Source organism: Seriola aureovittata, chromosome 20 (assembly GCF_021018895.1).
Source record: "Seriola aureovittata isolate HTS-2021-v1 ecotype China chromosome 20, ASM2101889v1, whole genome shotgun sequence".
Lineage (NCBI taxonomy): Eukaryota > Metazoa > Chordata > Actinopteri > Carangiformes > Carangidae > Seriola > Seriola aureovittata.
Window position 1 is genome coordinate 16,351,975 of NC_079383.1, and position 15,227 is coordinate 16,367,201.

A 15,227-nucleotide genomic window follows, 5' to 3' on the forward strand; every position below is an offset into this window, starting at 1 on the left:
ATATATCCTGTGATATACGCTATATGGAATATTATTCATATAAATCCTAAATGAGTTCAAGGAGGTTATAATAATCATTTAAACTGAAACTCATCTAGACATCCAAAAAAATATTTGTATATTCATGAAGCACAGTTAAATAGTTTCTATATTTCACAAACAAAGAACCTATGATCGGCCTACAGCTGAAACATTTCCATAAAAAGTTCACTGGTGCAGTCATTTCATTGTCTTTCAAACTCACCAACACACAGATCAGCTAATCTAATAACTATCAAACTTTTTATGATGAATATATGTGATTACAGTGAACATGAAGAAGAATCACACCAATGGGAAAGAGCATAGTGATTCAGTATTTAAAAAGCTTTATATTAACCCAAAGTCACTAAGGTTAGGTGATCTCACAGAACACAGTATTGTTTCAAATGTGATTATTTTATTGAATTCATCATCAAACAAAGTCAAACAAAGAAAGTGCAGGCAAAAGAGTAAATAAAATAGTTCCTATTAACAACTTCACAATATGTGTGAGTGATATGGACAAAGTTAATATCCTCATTATTTTCAGTAGCATGTATACTGTATATTTACTAAAATATCCAGCAGTGCAAAATTACAGTAATGCCTTCTAGTCAAAATGAAAATCAAAACAATTTGAATTATAATGTTTACAGTATTTATTGCACAAATATGTAAGATGTCAAACTGTGTCAAATTTCTGAATTCTACATTAAAGATCATAATATTGTTTATAATATTAACATTTAAAAGAAGACTGTCTTATATGTAATACTTAATGTACATTACACAATGAGTATTTTTGTATTCAGGACATAAACAGTACACATACATCGACAGTAACATCTACAGTAACATACTGTATGGAAGTTAACAAAGTGAAATACTTTTAATCTTTCTCATTCAGACTGAACTGTGCATCTCTTTCTCAACTGTCTTGATTTCAGAGCAAAGAGGTGGTGAAAGCTTCCTGTGTGCGCGTGTCAGGAACCTCCCAAACCCACCAGCACAGAAGAAGCACATGGTGACAACCTCCTCTGTGCAGGTCGGGTTGGGGCGCTCCTCATCGCCTGGATGATAAATGGAGAGGGCGATGCTGGGGGTGGAGGGGCAGGGAGGTTGTCATGGTACTCACTTCAGACTGGGTTTGCCCGGACACTTCTGACAGAGACAGAGAGACATGTAGTGAATTTAATTTTTTTCTAATTTTATTTATTTTATTTTTTTTTAATTAATGTGGGACTAGGTTACTTTAATTTGATATTTTCAATAATTATTTCACCAGTATTTTTTCTGATATAATAGAGTCACTCTGAATTACATTGTAAACCTTATTTTGACAAAACTCATGGCAATACAATAAATGCTGCTGTGTAGCTGTGATCTTGAATTCCTTCTATCACAAATGACACAGTCTCCTGATGCGTTCATAATGATTTAACAGTCACAGCAGTTGTCACCTAATTACACAGTACATGTGCAGTCAGACAGGTTTAGTCTTTGAGACTAATTAGAAAGTCTCTGCAACAATGGAAATATACTGTATACTGCATATATAGGGTTAGGGTTATATACGCCTATAGAGAGAGAGAGAGAGAGAGAGAGAGAGAGAGAGAGACATGCATATATATATACACACACACACACATATATATATATAAAAAAAAAAAAAAAATATATATATATATATATATATATATATATATATATACACACACACACATATTTCTGTGTAGAACATGTTCGATGTGACACTAAATCCAACAATGAAAACGAATCAAAATATCGTACATGCACGTGTAATCCAACTCATGTCTTGTGACCAAAACGTGGTGACGTACGCGGAAGTAGCAGCACTGGCCATGAGCAACTAAACGTGAGTACCAGAAGTCTATTAACAGACTCAGTTCGGTCATTAAACTTAGAATGGGCGGTAATTTAAACGGTGCATTTATTAAATATAAATGTAAGAAGCAGATGTGTTGAATGGGGCCGATGGTTGGAGTGATACAACCGATCTGTTTAGACATAAATTATCATACGGTCTATTATAAGAAAGCCTTTTATTTAATGTCGGGAAAAGGAACTTTCTTCGGTCATTACAACAAATACAGACTGGTTTTTAAATACCTCACATTTATTATATTTAATTCACATACAGCTAGTGCTAGGCAGACATAAAGAGGATTAACTATGGACACCATAATACAAGTTAGCGCTTTATCTAAATTTCTTTCCTTATATTATTTTATTCTGTGCTCTCACTGCATTTGTTGTTTTTCACAGCAGCTGTTAACTTACTTTATTACACTATTATTATTAATTTAATGAATGTTTATTTGTGTATGTTTGTAGAGCTGTAAACAAGGACACAAGTAGCACAGGTATGGAAGAGTGCAAGGAGTGCTGAAATAGATATTAACTGGAGGTTGCACTATGTTGTGTGTTAAATGTTAATTCACTGTTTTTACAAATAGACAAATGGCAATTCCTGTCCCTAGATGGGCCTTTAAAATACACAAAACCCAACAAGTCAAACACACAAATAATGCTAAACAATTATTAATTTACAATAATTATGACTACATGACTTCAAAAACTTTTCAGCTTGAGTTAAAAATGACTTCTGTGGGTAAAGTATGTTGTTTAGGAGTCAAGATTTATTTGCTTTCCTGTTATTGACTGGAGGTTTTTCTTTTTACAGATTGAAACATTTTGTTGAGAGCAGAGGACATGTCCATTTTTCCAAGAATTTCTCTGAAGCCTGAAGTGACTGAACATCTTAAGGGTGTCTTCCTAAACAAGGAGGTAAGAATTTCTGCGTGTCCCTTTTGAAGTCATTGCTCTTCTGGAGAATCGTAAATAAAATACACCTCATATAATTAAATGTCTTCTAAGATTTTAGAAACGTTGATATCATGAACACAAACCATGGCTTTCCACCAAAAATGTTAATACAATTTCACATTTTAGAAATGAGCCCTATAAACTCATGTTTATGTGTAACTTTAGAAAGTAAATTCCACCTCAGGCCGTTAAAACAGGGACAATACCTTCTAAATGTCTTTGCTGCTGGTGTTTTTGTTGCGTTCAGGTGTTAGATGCAGTGGGTCATCAGGAGGCAGAAAGCCGTTTCCACAAGCTGCTCACATGTCTCTCACACCCGCCTTCATATACTTGTGTTCGGGCCAGCACTCATCTCGCCTCCCTGGAGGAGATCAGACTCAAGTTAGGAGAAGAGCTGAAAAAGGTGGGAGCAAGGAAATTCATATATTTAGACACACTTTCGCTGTGTGTTGGTGCCCCACATTGCCACCTGTGGTCGGCGGAGTCATAATCATTCAGTACGTTGTTGTCGTTGTCGAAGCAGCAGATGTGCGGCTCATCAGCAGAGGAGGTCTCCCTTCAGATTCTTCCTCACCCTCGAATCCCAGATGTGCTGCTCCTTCCTGTCGACGGCCCGAGGTATGTGAGGAATGCCGGAGCAACGTCACACAAATCTGAATCTGCTGAATCTGGAGTACACACTTAGCCTTAAATTACAGTGTGTGTCCAACCGCTGGGCTGATGTTTCCTACGGCCAAACCCACGTGGAATTTCATGGAGCGGCTGCAGAAAAAATGCTGTGATATTTAAAGGGCAGAAATGATTTTGAACTACTTTGTTCACCTTTTTTAGGCGTGCCTTCAAGTTCAAGTTATTTTTAATTTAATATTTATTTTTGAACACACTGTGCAAAAATGTAAGGTACTGAAAGTAAACTCAGAATTAATTTGCCTCCCTGATGGTACTGGGATGGGGATGGATAAGATTCAAAATATATAATATATTCATAATATATATTTCCCCTTTCTCTCGTATTGTCAGACCTGTGAAGCAGCTCAGCTCGGAGGTGGTTGTCGGTGCTCAGTGTGGCAACGCTGTACTGAGAGGTGCTCATGTCTTCGCCCCGGGGATCGTCGCCAGCCCAAAGTGTAAGAGTGAAAGACATAAAGTAGATCACAAAAAGCTGTGTCATTATCTTGAGTTTATCAGTCAACAACACAGCACTTTTTCTTGTGTTGATTGCACCTCACAGTGCGTTTGTCTAACATGAAATCTGCCCGTGATGTTTTTGCTGGTCAGACATGAAGGCTGGAGATGTAGTCTCTGTCTTCTCTGACTTGGAGGGAAAGTGCACCCGAGGAGCCACGAGCTTCCAGGGGAAGAGAGTGTTTGTGGGAAATGGAGTTGCTGAAATGTGCCGCTCCAGCATCTTCTGCACAGATGAGCCTGCCAAGTAAATAGACCTTTATTTTTATTTTTTTTTATAAATTTATGATTTTCAGTATAAATTTATGAGTAAGTTATGAGTATTTATGAGCTCCAGTGTAATGTGCAAAGAAAAGTGTGAGTGAGTAAGAACATGATACAAAAAAAACTAATCAAGAATTGCGTCTTGGAATCCGACTATGTGCCATCACAGTCCTTCTAAAAAGAAAAAGTCAGCGTACACACACACGGCACAGAAGTTTAAAATGTAAAAAGTTTATTATAGTGACTCCATGTTTAAAAACAAAACAAATGCGCGTCAGGGTGATGGTTGTGGTTTCAAGTTTAAAAAGCAGAATAATTCAGTTGCTCTCTTCTGTTATCTTAGAGGGATCGGCGTTCGGATGATAGAGCCGCTTTACCAGAGTCCGTCCTTTGATGGCGTTCTTCCCAACCTGGCGTTCCTACAGGTATCTCTTCTATTACAATCCATATTAAGAGCAATTAGATGCATTTTCCTGCCTATTAGTGTCAGAATGATGAATAGATTAGATGGCAAATGCTAATGTTGGACTTTTATTAAATTGTGCCGCAGCTTTAGGACCAATCAGGGAAAAACATGTTCAAGTAATCTACACGCATCACTCCCCAAAGTGAACTGATGAACTCGTGTCTGCAGAACCTCCCCTCTGTGGTCGCGGGACATGTGCTCGGGCCTCGTCCTGGCGAGCGTATCCTGGATATGTGTGCCGCCCCTGGAGGGAAGACCTGCCACATCGCAGCGGTCATGGGGGATCAGGTACCACTATGTACCACTGATGAATCTTGTCATAATAAGCCGGCTGCAGGTGTTAGCTGCTGCAGTGATTGCTGTTCAGATTCAGGGTTTCAAGGTTGTCCTCTAAAATTATTTTTCAGTCTAGATGCTGAGAATCTAGTCGACAGAAATGAACATACAGTGTAATTTAGAGCATTGCTGTTCCTCGCCTTTAAGGGAAACTCCATTTAATTTATACATGTGTGAAAGAAGCTGTGTAAAACGTCACCAGGAAAATAAAAGATGTCGTACATGGTAATAGAATCTCACAACTAGATCTTTATTACAGATTTTATTACAGCCTACAGATGCTTCTAATTTTCTGGTCACTCAGTGTAGATATTAATGAGGATGAAGTTCATCCATGGCTTCTCTAACCACAGGCGTGAGTGTAATTTAATGAATTTCTGTCTCACACAGGGTGAAGTCGTGGCCTTGGACAGGATCCGAAACAAGATCGATCGAATTCGTCAAAATGCACAAATGTTGCATTTGCGTAGCATCCGAGCGTATTGCTTCAACAGCACTCAGGCTGTGAGCAGCGACCCGGCACATGTGACTGAAGGTAGAGGGGCACATATGAATATTTATGTGTGATTAATCCCAGGACTCAGCAGAAAGATAACACCTCTGCCTTTGTTCATATTCCAGGGCCTCCCTTCCCTCCTGAGAGCTTCGACAGGGTTTTGTTGGATGCTCCCTGTAGCGGACTCGGACAGAGACCCAACATGGCCAGCACCTGGAGCCTCAAGGAGATTTGCTCCTACCAGCCTCTGCAGCGCAAGTTATTTCATGCTGTAGGTTTTCCCCGCACACAGATATAGATTGTGACATTTGCAACCACCAGTTTGAGAGTGTTTGTCACATGACTTTGATAAAGACTCAGTCCAGTCTGTAGGTGGCAGCATTGGACAGTTAAAGAACTGCTGTGTGCAGCTACAAGTCAAATCTTAAAAGGAAAATCCACCATAAAATGATATTTACAGAAGTTATTCTTGACTAAAAGAAACATCACTTTAATCCTGATAATTTTTGATTAACACACAAGGTGTTTTGTATGATTGGGTGTTAAAAAACAAGTGTCAGGAACAACTCTGAGCCCTGAAAGAAAGATGTGTGTCAGTCATTTTTGGATAAAACACCTTTTGCATTGTCCAAAAAGTGTTTTTAAAGGACATCCTCATGTTCCTAGTTGCTTTTTATTACAAATGTACAAAAAAATAGACTAAAAGAAAAGCATGAGGATTGTGTTTTAGGGTGGATTTGTTTTTTGCTTTTAAGTATGGCCAGTGGATGGATTACTACAGGGAGATTAGAGTCCAGTGCCGAGGACATCATTTATCCCAGTGAAACACAGTGCTCCATCAGCCTCCACCAGCATTACCTCAAGGCTATTCAGCATGCAGGCTGAAGCGAGAGGCTCCTGTTTGGAAAGATTTGTGTCAGTGCTTGCATACAACACACACTGACAGACTTATATGGGACATATGGGACAAGTTACAGTAAACCTGCAATAACTGATTTTTGTTTATGGCCACTTGAGGGCAGCAGAAACAGCGTGTGAACACAACATTGACATGTCATCTTATATAGTGAACTTGCTGCTTAGCAGTTATTTAATTACACATCCAGCAGTTAAAGAGCGACATTAGTATTCACGTGGGGTAATCCAACAGTTTAGTTATAATATTAGCTCTGTTTTTGGGCTCTACCGACTCCTGAGGGATTATCTGGCTCTGCAGGGGCTAAAGTGTCTGTAATGCTCACCAGCTTGACGCTACCTTTGTCTGTCGCTAATGTGCTGAATACTGTCCCATGAAGCTGGAGGACAGAGAAGTATCCAGCTGGTATTTTACATTTAGTGAGAGCTGTAGTTGTAGTGGGTGTTTTTCCCCTCGATGGACACAATTGACGACAAATGAGCGCCGGGTGGGATTTATGCTTTATGAGAAATTGTTTTTTGAACAGTATTTTCTGTTTTTCGAGAGAAGATGAGAACTAACTGGTTGGTTTGGCAAATGTAACGTATGATTAAGCAGCCCGCCTCGCACAGCTGCTTCCCTTAGCTTTTCTATGGGATGGTTTTTAGAGCGCCAAAACAATGAGCAGAAACTCACTATAAAGGAGCTGCAGATTCACGTGATATTTCCCTGTAGTTTCATCTCAACGAGCAACTCCTTTCACATTGTGGCACTGTGTTATGATTAAAAAAACATCCATTATAGCAGCTATAATTAAAGGTCTTTATGTGTTATGAAACAAATACATAAATCAATGGATTTTGTGTGTGGTTGCAGGCGGTGCGGTTGTTAAAGAAAGGTGGGGTCTTGGTGTACAGCACTTGCACAGTGACTCTAGCGGAGAACGAGGAGCAGGTAGCCTGGGCCCTCGATACGTTTCCCTGCCTCACGCTTCAACCACAGGTAAGTATTGTGGCGCCGTTCGCTAACGTACAAATATACCCAGGGATGTAAAGAAAACCTCAACTAATACATGCTGTTGCTCTTGTCTTTGTCAGGAGCCTCACATTGGCGCAGAAGGCATGCTGGGAGCCGGCCTGTCACCTGAGCAGCTGCGCCTCCTCCAGAGGTTCAGTCCTGAGCTGATCTGGGACCAGACAGAAACGACAGCTCCCCTCCCCTGCAGAGCCGACAGGGACACCATCGGCTTTTTTATTGCCAAGTTCCTGAAAAACTGACCGGAGGGCATGTTTTCTCTTACAGCCCTCACACGAGGCTGCAGACGGGAACAATAGTGTTTATATTACGACACTCTGTGTGCTTTGACGGGCCAGTGTTGACAAAGACGCTCACTGCGCGGTTTACAGCATCTGCCTCCCAACAGCTGCTCTCTAAAACTGCGGGCCATATAGGGATAAGCTTTATAAACAGCGAGGGCAGGAGACAGAGAGAGGGGGGGGGGGGGGCTGTAGAAGGAGAGGGAGGGTGGGGGCACGTGGGGATGGAGACTGAATGAGTATTGGCAAATGCAGCAGTGCTAGCGTTACCATGACAACAGTGACGACACAGCTGCCATGGTGACAGTGGATTCGCTGGATGTGAGAGCGCGGATCAGGAAGTAGCGTGCAGAAAGAGGTCATGAGAGGTATTAACAATTTAGTGTCTTTTAGCAGCGGCGGAGACAAGCGGGACGTCTAATTAGTGCCTGTGCTGTTTGTAAGAGAGAACTGATGCCGATGTCAACTTCTGTCTGAATCACTGCAGTCACCAGAGGGATATCACTTTCATTTGTTCACTATAAAAACACACTTCAAATACGTTTTTTGTCTCTTCATGTCTGTCTCATGTTAAACAGTTGCACATTACAATACTCACTAATGTGATAACACTTCAAGTCCGCCTGTATGACAATGATAAGCACCATATAAACATTTAATAAAAGGTTTATAACACACTATCATCAGTGGTGGAGGAAGTCTTCAGATGCTTTACTTAAATAAAAGTATAAAAGTACTCCATTACAAATAAAAGTCCTGCATTCAAAATCCTACTTATGTGAAAGTAGAGAAGCATCATCACAAAATGTACTTAAAGAATCAAAAGTAAAAACACTCATTATGCTGAATGGCTTCTTTTAAAAGGTCATATTATTGTAGTATATTTAATTTTCTCTTCATCATCAACAAATACATGTAAGAACATTTTAATGTTGTAGTTTGTCAATATGGAGCCAATTTAAAATACTTTATATACTACTTGGTAGATTATTAGTGTAGTACTGGCCCATATTGTATATATTAATATTAAATATTTTTAGTAGTGTAAAATCCTATTTTGAAAAGCTACAGCTGTCAAATTAATGTAGTGGAGTGAATTCTCTTTGAATTGAAAGTACAAGTCCTTCAAAAGTACTGTACTTAGTTCCTTTCTACCACAGACTACAATGTAGTTATAAGCAGTTATAAGGACATTTCAAGTGTTTATTAACATAAAATATTTGTTAAGGAATGGCAACGTCCCCTATGAAGTCATATTTTATATTATTATCACTGTGTTTTATCATATATTTATATACTGATAAACGCATAACTATTTACAGGACAACTACAATAACGTGTTATAAATCCTTTATTACATGTTCATATATTTATATATTTTTAAATATATAATATTTATATATTAATGTTAAATGGAGGGACTTTACGTGTTACCACTAATTTATTCAGTGCAAATTGAATTATGTGTCCATTAAATTTGCACACAATGTAATTTCTGGATTGGCGCCTACAGTGCACAAACATCTGGCCCGTTCACCTGTCTGTCATGCAGCATTTTTAGGACTTTCACAGTGACCTTGGCACAATCCCTCTTCCTGGGAATAACATTAGACTCTTAACAGTCCATCCACACATCTATCTGAAAGTGCCGGCAGACTGCACCTCACTCGCTGCATGTTTTATTGTATGTTTACTGTATGGAGTGGTCGACTGAGGATTAAAATGGCTGCTCTATTCACTGCAGCAGTGGAGGTTTAGAGGATTCTTTTTTTTCTGTTTAACAACATTACAATTCTAAGATTAAAGCAGCTGCAGACTGGGAGTGATTGTCTATTTTGGAGGCATCTGTGTGTGGCAAAGCAGCTTCCCATTTTAGATGCATCCCCTCAGTACTGTCATTCCTGTCGATGTTGTCATGACGATTTCGGAGGCAGGCCGGTGAGTCTACCTCAATTTTTCAGTAGAGTTTCAGAAGACTATTTATAGACACAGTTTCCCTCTTCTATCTGGGTCTTCTGACAAAGCACACATCAAATTCCTCTCCCCTCACGGCAGTTCTTTGTTGCCAACTTTATTCTTTATATTTATGCATTATGTACATACACATGTACACTGTTAAAAAATCTGTAGTGCTACAAATGTAGCATAGAAATGGAGTTTTAATAATTACAATTGTCAGGCAAAACCAAAGAAAGTGAGGGGATGGGGTTGGTGTTTTTGTAAACAGGGGCTTGGACTCAATTTTAGCTCAATCCTTTGTATTAGGCAGGGGAGTGAGAAAATGGCAAAAATACAGAAAACTTACCCAACTTCCTCTGGTTAACATTTGAAATAGTTTGAATTTGTTTTGCAAATTTATATTTTAATTTTTTTAGTGAGGAACATACTGAAGAAATATCTGAAAATGAACATTCTGTATACTATGGGAATTAAAGTGGGAGTTAAACAACATTCATTAGAAAAGGGATCAGACTTAATAAAAGATGAACCTTTGTGGAGTTTCGGTAGTAAACCTACAGTAAGTTGCAATGTCATATCAAATTGCTTTTACATGAAACCAATGTGAATCAGTAAAAGTGCAGAATAAAGGGTGTATCAATGTTATAAAATGTTTCTGGACCCATACAAAGAGAACAGTACTGCATGTCAGAGAGGGAGTTACTGTAGAAGTCGTTTGTCTTGTAAGGCATGACTAAGGTGCACCTCGAAGGAGGCATAAATATGTCAGAACCAAATGTTTAAAACCAGGGACGCAGAATTTAAAAAAAGGGAACTAAGCAATAAATGATGAACATAAAATTAATGGAGTAGTATGACACTTTGGGAAACACATTTACACGCTTTGCTGCTGAAGATCAATACCACTCTAGGATCTGTCTGTTAAATATTAAGCTACAGCCAGCAGCCGGTTAGCTTAAGTCAGCTAAAGTTAGTCCCTGCCATAAAACCACAAATGTATGTTTTTAGATTTTTTTCGTACAGACAAATACGATATTAAGTGTCAATTAGAGCTTTAGAGGTGCTGGTAAGTTTATTTAACCATCAGACAGAGTCAGACTAACTGCTTCCTCTGTTTCCAGTCTAAGCTAAGCTAAGCTAAACTAACTGGCTGCTAGAGTTAGCTTCATTTGTACTATACAAATATGAGTGGCATTGATCTTCTCATTTAAACTCAGTTGCCAGTTTATTAGACACACCCAGCTAAAACCAATGCAATTTAGTATAAAGATTCTGCAGTAAATCCTCCTTTTGTGAAGGTTATAATGTTCAGTTGAAATAGTTTAAGAAAGGTGTTTGTTTCAAGTGTACAGTATATACAGAGCATATACAGAGATGTTTCTGTTATTTATCAGGAGCGGACAAAATAATAGAAACACCTGTCAGTGTAACACAATACAACCCAACAGCACCACAAATCCAACAGGAGTTGAATCAACACCTCTCTATAACGGTTTAAACACAATCTGAACATTATACGCTTCATGAGGGTCGGATTTATTGAAGGACTGTTGTATTAGACTGCATTGGTTTTATTTATGTGTTTATTTAGTGTATTTCCCAAATTGCTTAACTATTTTTTTTTTTTTTTAAGAAAAGACCTCCGCAAATACAGCATCAAACTAACTTGGTTAGTCAACTCTTGCAGTCAACTCTAGCAGTAGTCTGAAGGAACATATTATTCAAGTGGTTGCAAGCAAAAAAAAAACAAAAAACAATAACAAAAATAAAATAAAAAATGCTAATCACAGAAAGCACAGCTCAGTACAGAAAAAAAAATTCTGCTTTTGTGTCATGCTTTATCAAACACAGGTTTAAAATATGCATATTTGAGAATATTCATGCATATCCACACATAAACAACGTCTATGCATAGATACACACATACATATATTTATATATTTATATTTGTATCTATGTAATCAAAATCCTGCCATTGAAAAAGATGCAACAGCATTTACAAAGGAAGTGTACATAAATAGGATGCTGTGGTTTCAGGGTATAGCAGCACAATGGGAGAACAGAATGGTCTTTAAGAGGAGAGTCCAAATGAGCTTCAGGAGGGATTTGGTCTGTCACTGGTGGATGTAGGAATCTCTGACCCATTCCCCTGCATCACCCCTCTTTTTGGGAGCCACCTCCCCCTCTCGGTCCCTGTCTCTGTCCCGGTCGTAGTAGTGATGGTGGTGGTCACGTGCCGGCCGGTGGTGGTGGTGAGAGCGCTGCTTGTTGCGTTCGTTATGGTCCTGTTCGCGCTCTTTGGAACGGTGGTGTCCCGTGCTGTGGCCGGCCTCGTCGGCCCCACCACGGTGATGGTGGTGGTGGTGATGGTGGTTGTGGTCCCGGTGGGGCAGCGGCTCGTAACGCTGTTGCTGCTGGGGGTGCCCCTCCCCTAGATCCTCCTCGTCCTCCTCCTCCTCCTCCTCCTCTTCCTCTTCCTCCTCCTCCTCTTCCTCTTCCTGGTGAAGGAGCTGAGTGCGCGGCTCAATATAAGCCGAGTCCTTACTCTCTCGGCTCTCTCTGCTTTCTCGGCTCTCGGGGGTCTCAGAGTCCAAAGTCTCCTGCCGCGAGAGGCCCCTGGCTCGACTGCTGTGGTGGTGGTGGTGGTGGTGGTGGTTGTGGTGCTCAGTCCTGGTGGAAGACGAACGGTGGTGGATATGCTGGGCTCTCCTGGAGGACTCTGTCCTCAGGGGCTTCTCCTCCTCATTGCCCTCCTCCTCGGCCTCTGCATCAGCAACAGCCTGGTCCTGGCTCTGGTGGTGGTGGTGGTGATGGTGATGATGGTGCTGGTGATCATCTCTGGAGCCCTGTCTCTCCACTAACACTTTATCTCCCTTCTGCTCTGCACTGCTGCCCTGAGATTAGTAAAAAAAACATCAGTCAGTAGGGTGACACAAACCAAGAAAATGCACTGCAAGCTCACACAAACAAAACTCATGCAGACTAATATCCACTTCACGCTCGCAGATTCAGGTGCATATGGGTTTTTTGATGCACATTGTAAATATGCACTTGCACTCACACAAAACTTGAAAACATGAAATGTCACACTTGTACGGAGACATAACGCTCGTCAACCATCCACTGAAGGTTGGCTGTGGTCCTGGAGGAGGCAAGTTTTAAACCAAAGGTCTCACCACACTAGCAATCACATGTCAAGCTCACTCCTGCTCCTCATCAATATCAGGGATTTCCTCATTTTCAGTCTTACATTTCCCATTCTGATGGCAGTGGATGGAGAGAGGGTAGAGGTAATGGGTTATACAGCACTTGCACTCTCACATATGTGACTTTGGTTGAAAAGACAGTAGTTATTTGTTGTTTGTTACGGTTAGGTATCAATATTAGATCGTACCACATGAATGACACATTTAAAAAAAATAGACAGTCAATAATAAATTTGAATAAATAGTAAATTGAACTTGAAATGAAGGGTTTCAGGTAAACAAGTTGCCATCCCACTTTCTGTCTGCCTCTGTATCTTCTCTAAGGGTCTGCCCTAATACCCACACTCATATCCTGGAGCACTGTGTTCATCTCAGTATGTGTGTACCTGTGTGTTTTTATGTAACTCACTTTAATTGCTGTATAATGATGTTTCTCTTCTCAGCCTCTGAGTGTCTGTATGCTTGATCCTACTTATTTTTCATTATGGGGAACTTAAATAAGCCGGAGTGAGTCATGTATTTGCACAAGCCGCAGGATGTTCTCATTAATCAAGTGTATCCCAGTGAGCTCTGATAAACCTCCACATGTTTGCTACCTTAATGAAGACTGCTGGAAATATGTCACGCAAGCGTGGGTGTTGGGACAGACCCTAAATCCCTCACTTCCTGTGCTGTCCATCTACACAACCTTTCTACAGGTGACCACACCCTCCCTGTGGCCTCCACTGGCCCTCTATCTGCTCAATGCTTATACCTGCACACCAGAGACCAGGGCTGGGCTGGAGGGCAGGGTGGCTGTGGGCAGCTTCGTTAGCAGTGGGTTTGGGGGGTTGCAGCTGGTGGGGTGAGTGCTTTTCCAGTAGGCCTCCAGGTAATCAGCCATATGCTCACATGCATCCTCCAGCTGGTTCTCATCGAGGATGATGTCAAACATCTCCTGAGAAAAGGAAAGGGTGCAGTCAGAGGTAAATAAAGTGGAAAGGAGACGTCATGAGGTCAACAAGACAAGATAGTGCTGCAGTGTCATTTCAGAATAAAAGACTCTGCAAAGATTCGGACTGTTTTGAGAAACTCGCAGACATCTAAAATTAAAATTATCTGTGAAGAAATCACTCTGATTTATATCCATATACAAAATGTCAAAACTATGTTAGAAACAACCCACTGAATCAAACATTAAATAGCATTAGGCATTAATTCTGAGAAATCCCTAAAGATAAGGACTGCTATTTGAATTAAATTAAGCCTGCTCTTTCACAAGCCTGGGGTGCCTGCTTCATTTTCTAAAATAATAACTAAGCAGATTACAGAAGAACAGAAATAGAACAGGCAGGAATTATGAAGCTTCTAAAAAAAAAAAATCTGACTTCAAATATGCACAAAACACGAAACTAAAATCCAGAGCCAAAACCATTTCTAAAGGACAAAACTCCAGGTTATTTTAAATGCTGGACTCAAATGATGCTTTGGGCTCACTGTGGAGACTTACAGGAGGGCACTGAGCCAGTTTGTCAGCTGCCACCATCTGGACATTGAGGTGTTTCGCCTGAGACTTGCCTCTGGACTTGATGAGCCGCTGCAGCACCTGAAGGCAAATAAGAAGAGAAGGCAACAAGGTCATGGATGTTTATTGGACAAAACTAAATTAAGGCTTTGTGTGGGCAATAATCAAGTCTGTGGCGATTGATTTCACAGTAGATGAAAGAAAATCCAGAAAGAAAGAAGATGGCTTCCTTTTGAAGGTCGACAATCACAGCCGTTATTTACACAGCGGTGGAAAGTACACAAGTACATTTACTCAAGTAGGATACTGCAGTAGAATTATGAGGTTCTTGTACTTTACTTATGTACCTCCATTTTATGTTACTCCATATTTGTACTCCACAACATTTCAGAGGGAAGTATTGCACTTTTTCTTCACTACACGTATTTGACAGTTATAGTCACATGTTAATTTTCAGATAGGGATTTTAAGTTTAAAAAACAACATATGATGAGTTTATAAAATACAAGGTGTTACTCCAGATTAAACCAGTAGTTAAGGAATATTTCCTCTGGAAACTTCTCAGATAGTTTCATTTAAATAACATTTAAGCCCCAAAAACAGAAACAGAATTTAACTTCTTTGCAACCTCATTCACGTTGCTCCTTTAACAATTGTGTATCAGTATTGACAATCTAATACTGTAATGTATGATAATATATCTGTCACTGGGGTCAGTATTCTTTTACTTGT

The 15,227-nt window shown here is 39.9% G+C and overlaps 2 protein-coding genes across 12 annotated transcripts in view; one reads left to right on the forward strand and one right to left on the reverse strand.

Annotated features, from left to right (window-relative positions):
- The first annotated feature begins 1,861 nt into the window (after positions 1–1,861).
- On the forward strand, positions 1,862–7,925 carry nsun6 (NOP2/Sun RNA methyltransferase 6). Of its 2 annotated transcripts, none has more exons than XM_056364020.1 (12): positions 1,862–1,897; positions 2,726–2,829; positions 3,116–3,271; positions 3,392–3,486; positions 3,889–3,995; positions 4,147–4,300; positions 4,661–4,742; positions 4,952–5,071; positions 5,510–5,654; positions 5,741–5,886; positions 7,387–7,512; positions 7,608–7,925. In XM_056364020.1, the coding sequence occupies exons 2-12, from the start codon at positions 2,755–2,757 to the stop codon at positions 7,785–7,787; spliced, it is 1,386 nt and encodes a 461-aa protein (XP_056219995.1). In that variant the 5' UTR covers positions 1,862–1,897; positions 2,726–2,754; the 3' UTR covers positions 7,788–7,925. The 2 variants fall into 2 exon arrangements, with proteins under 2 accessions (XP_056219995.1, XP_056219997.1); XM_056364022.1 differs by having other exon boundaries at positions 3,395–3,486.
- A 1,936-nt stretch (positions 7,926–9,861) lies between these two features.
- The window catches only part of cacnb2a (calcium channel, voltage-dependent, beta 2a), a 61,170-nt gene continuing 55,804 nt past the window's right edge, over positions 9,862–15,227 (reverse strand). For 9 of the 10 annotated variants that reach the window (XM_056364013.1, XM_056364010.1, XM_056364014.1 and 6 more), the window contains 3 exons: positions 14,481–14,576; positions 13,746–13,928; positions 9,862–12,679 (listed from right to left, as the gene is read on the reverse strand). In XM_056364013.1, the coding sequence (XP_056219988.1) occupies positions 11,900–12,679; positions 13,746–13,928; positions 14,481–14,576 (1,059 nt within the window). In that variant the 3' untranslated portion in view covers positions 9,862–11,899. Of the gene's footprint in view, positions 12,680–13,739; positions 13,929–14,480; positions 14,577–15,227 lie in introns of those variants that run through there. The other variant, XM_056364019.1, reaches the window with a different exon arrangement.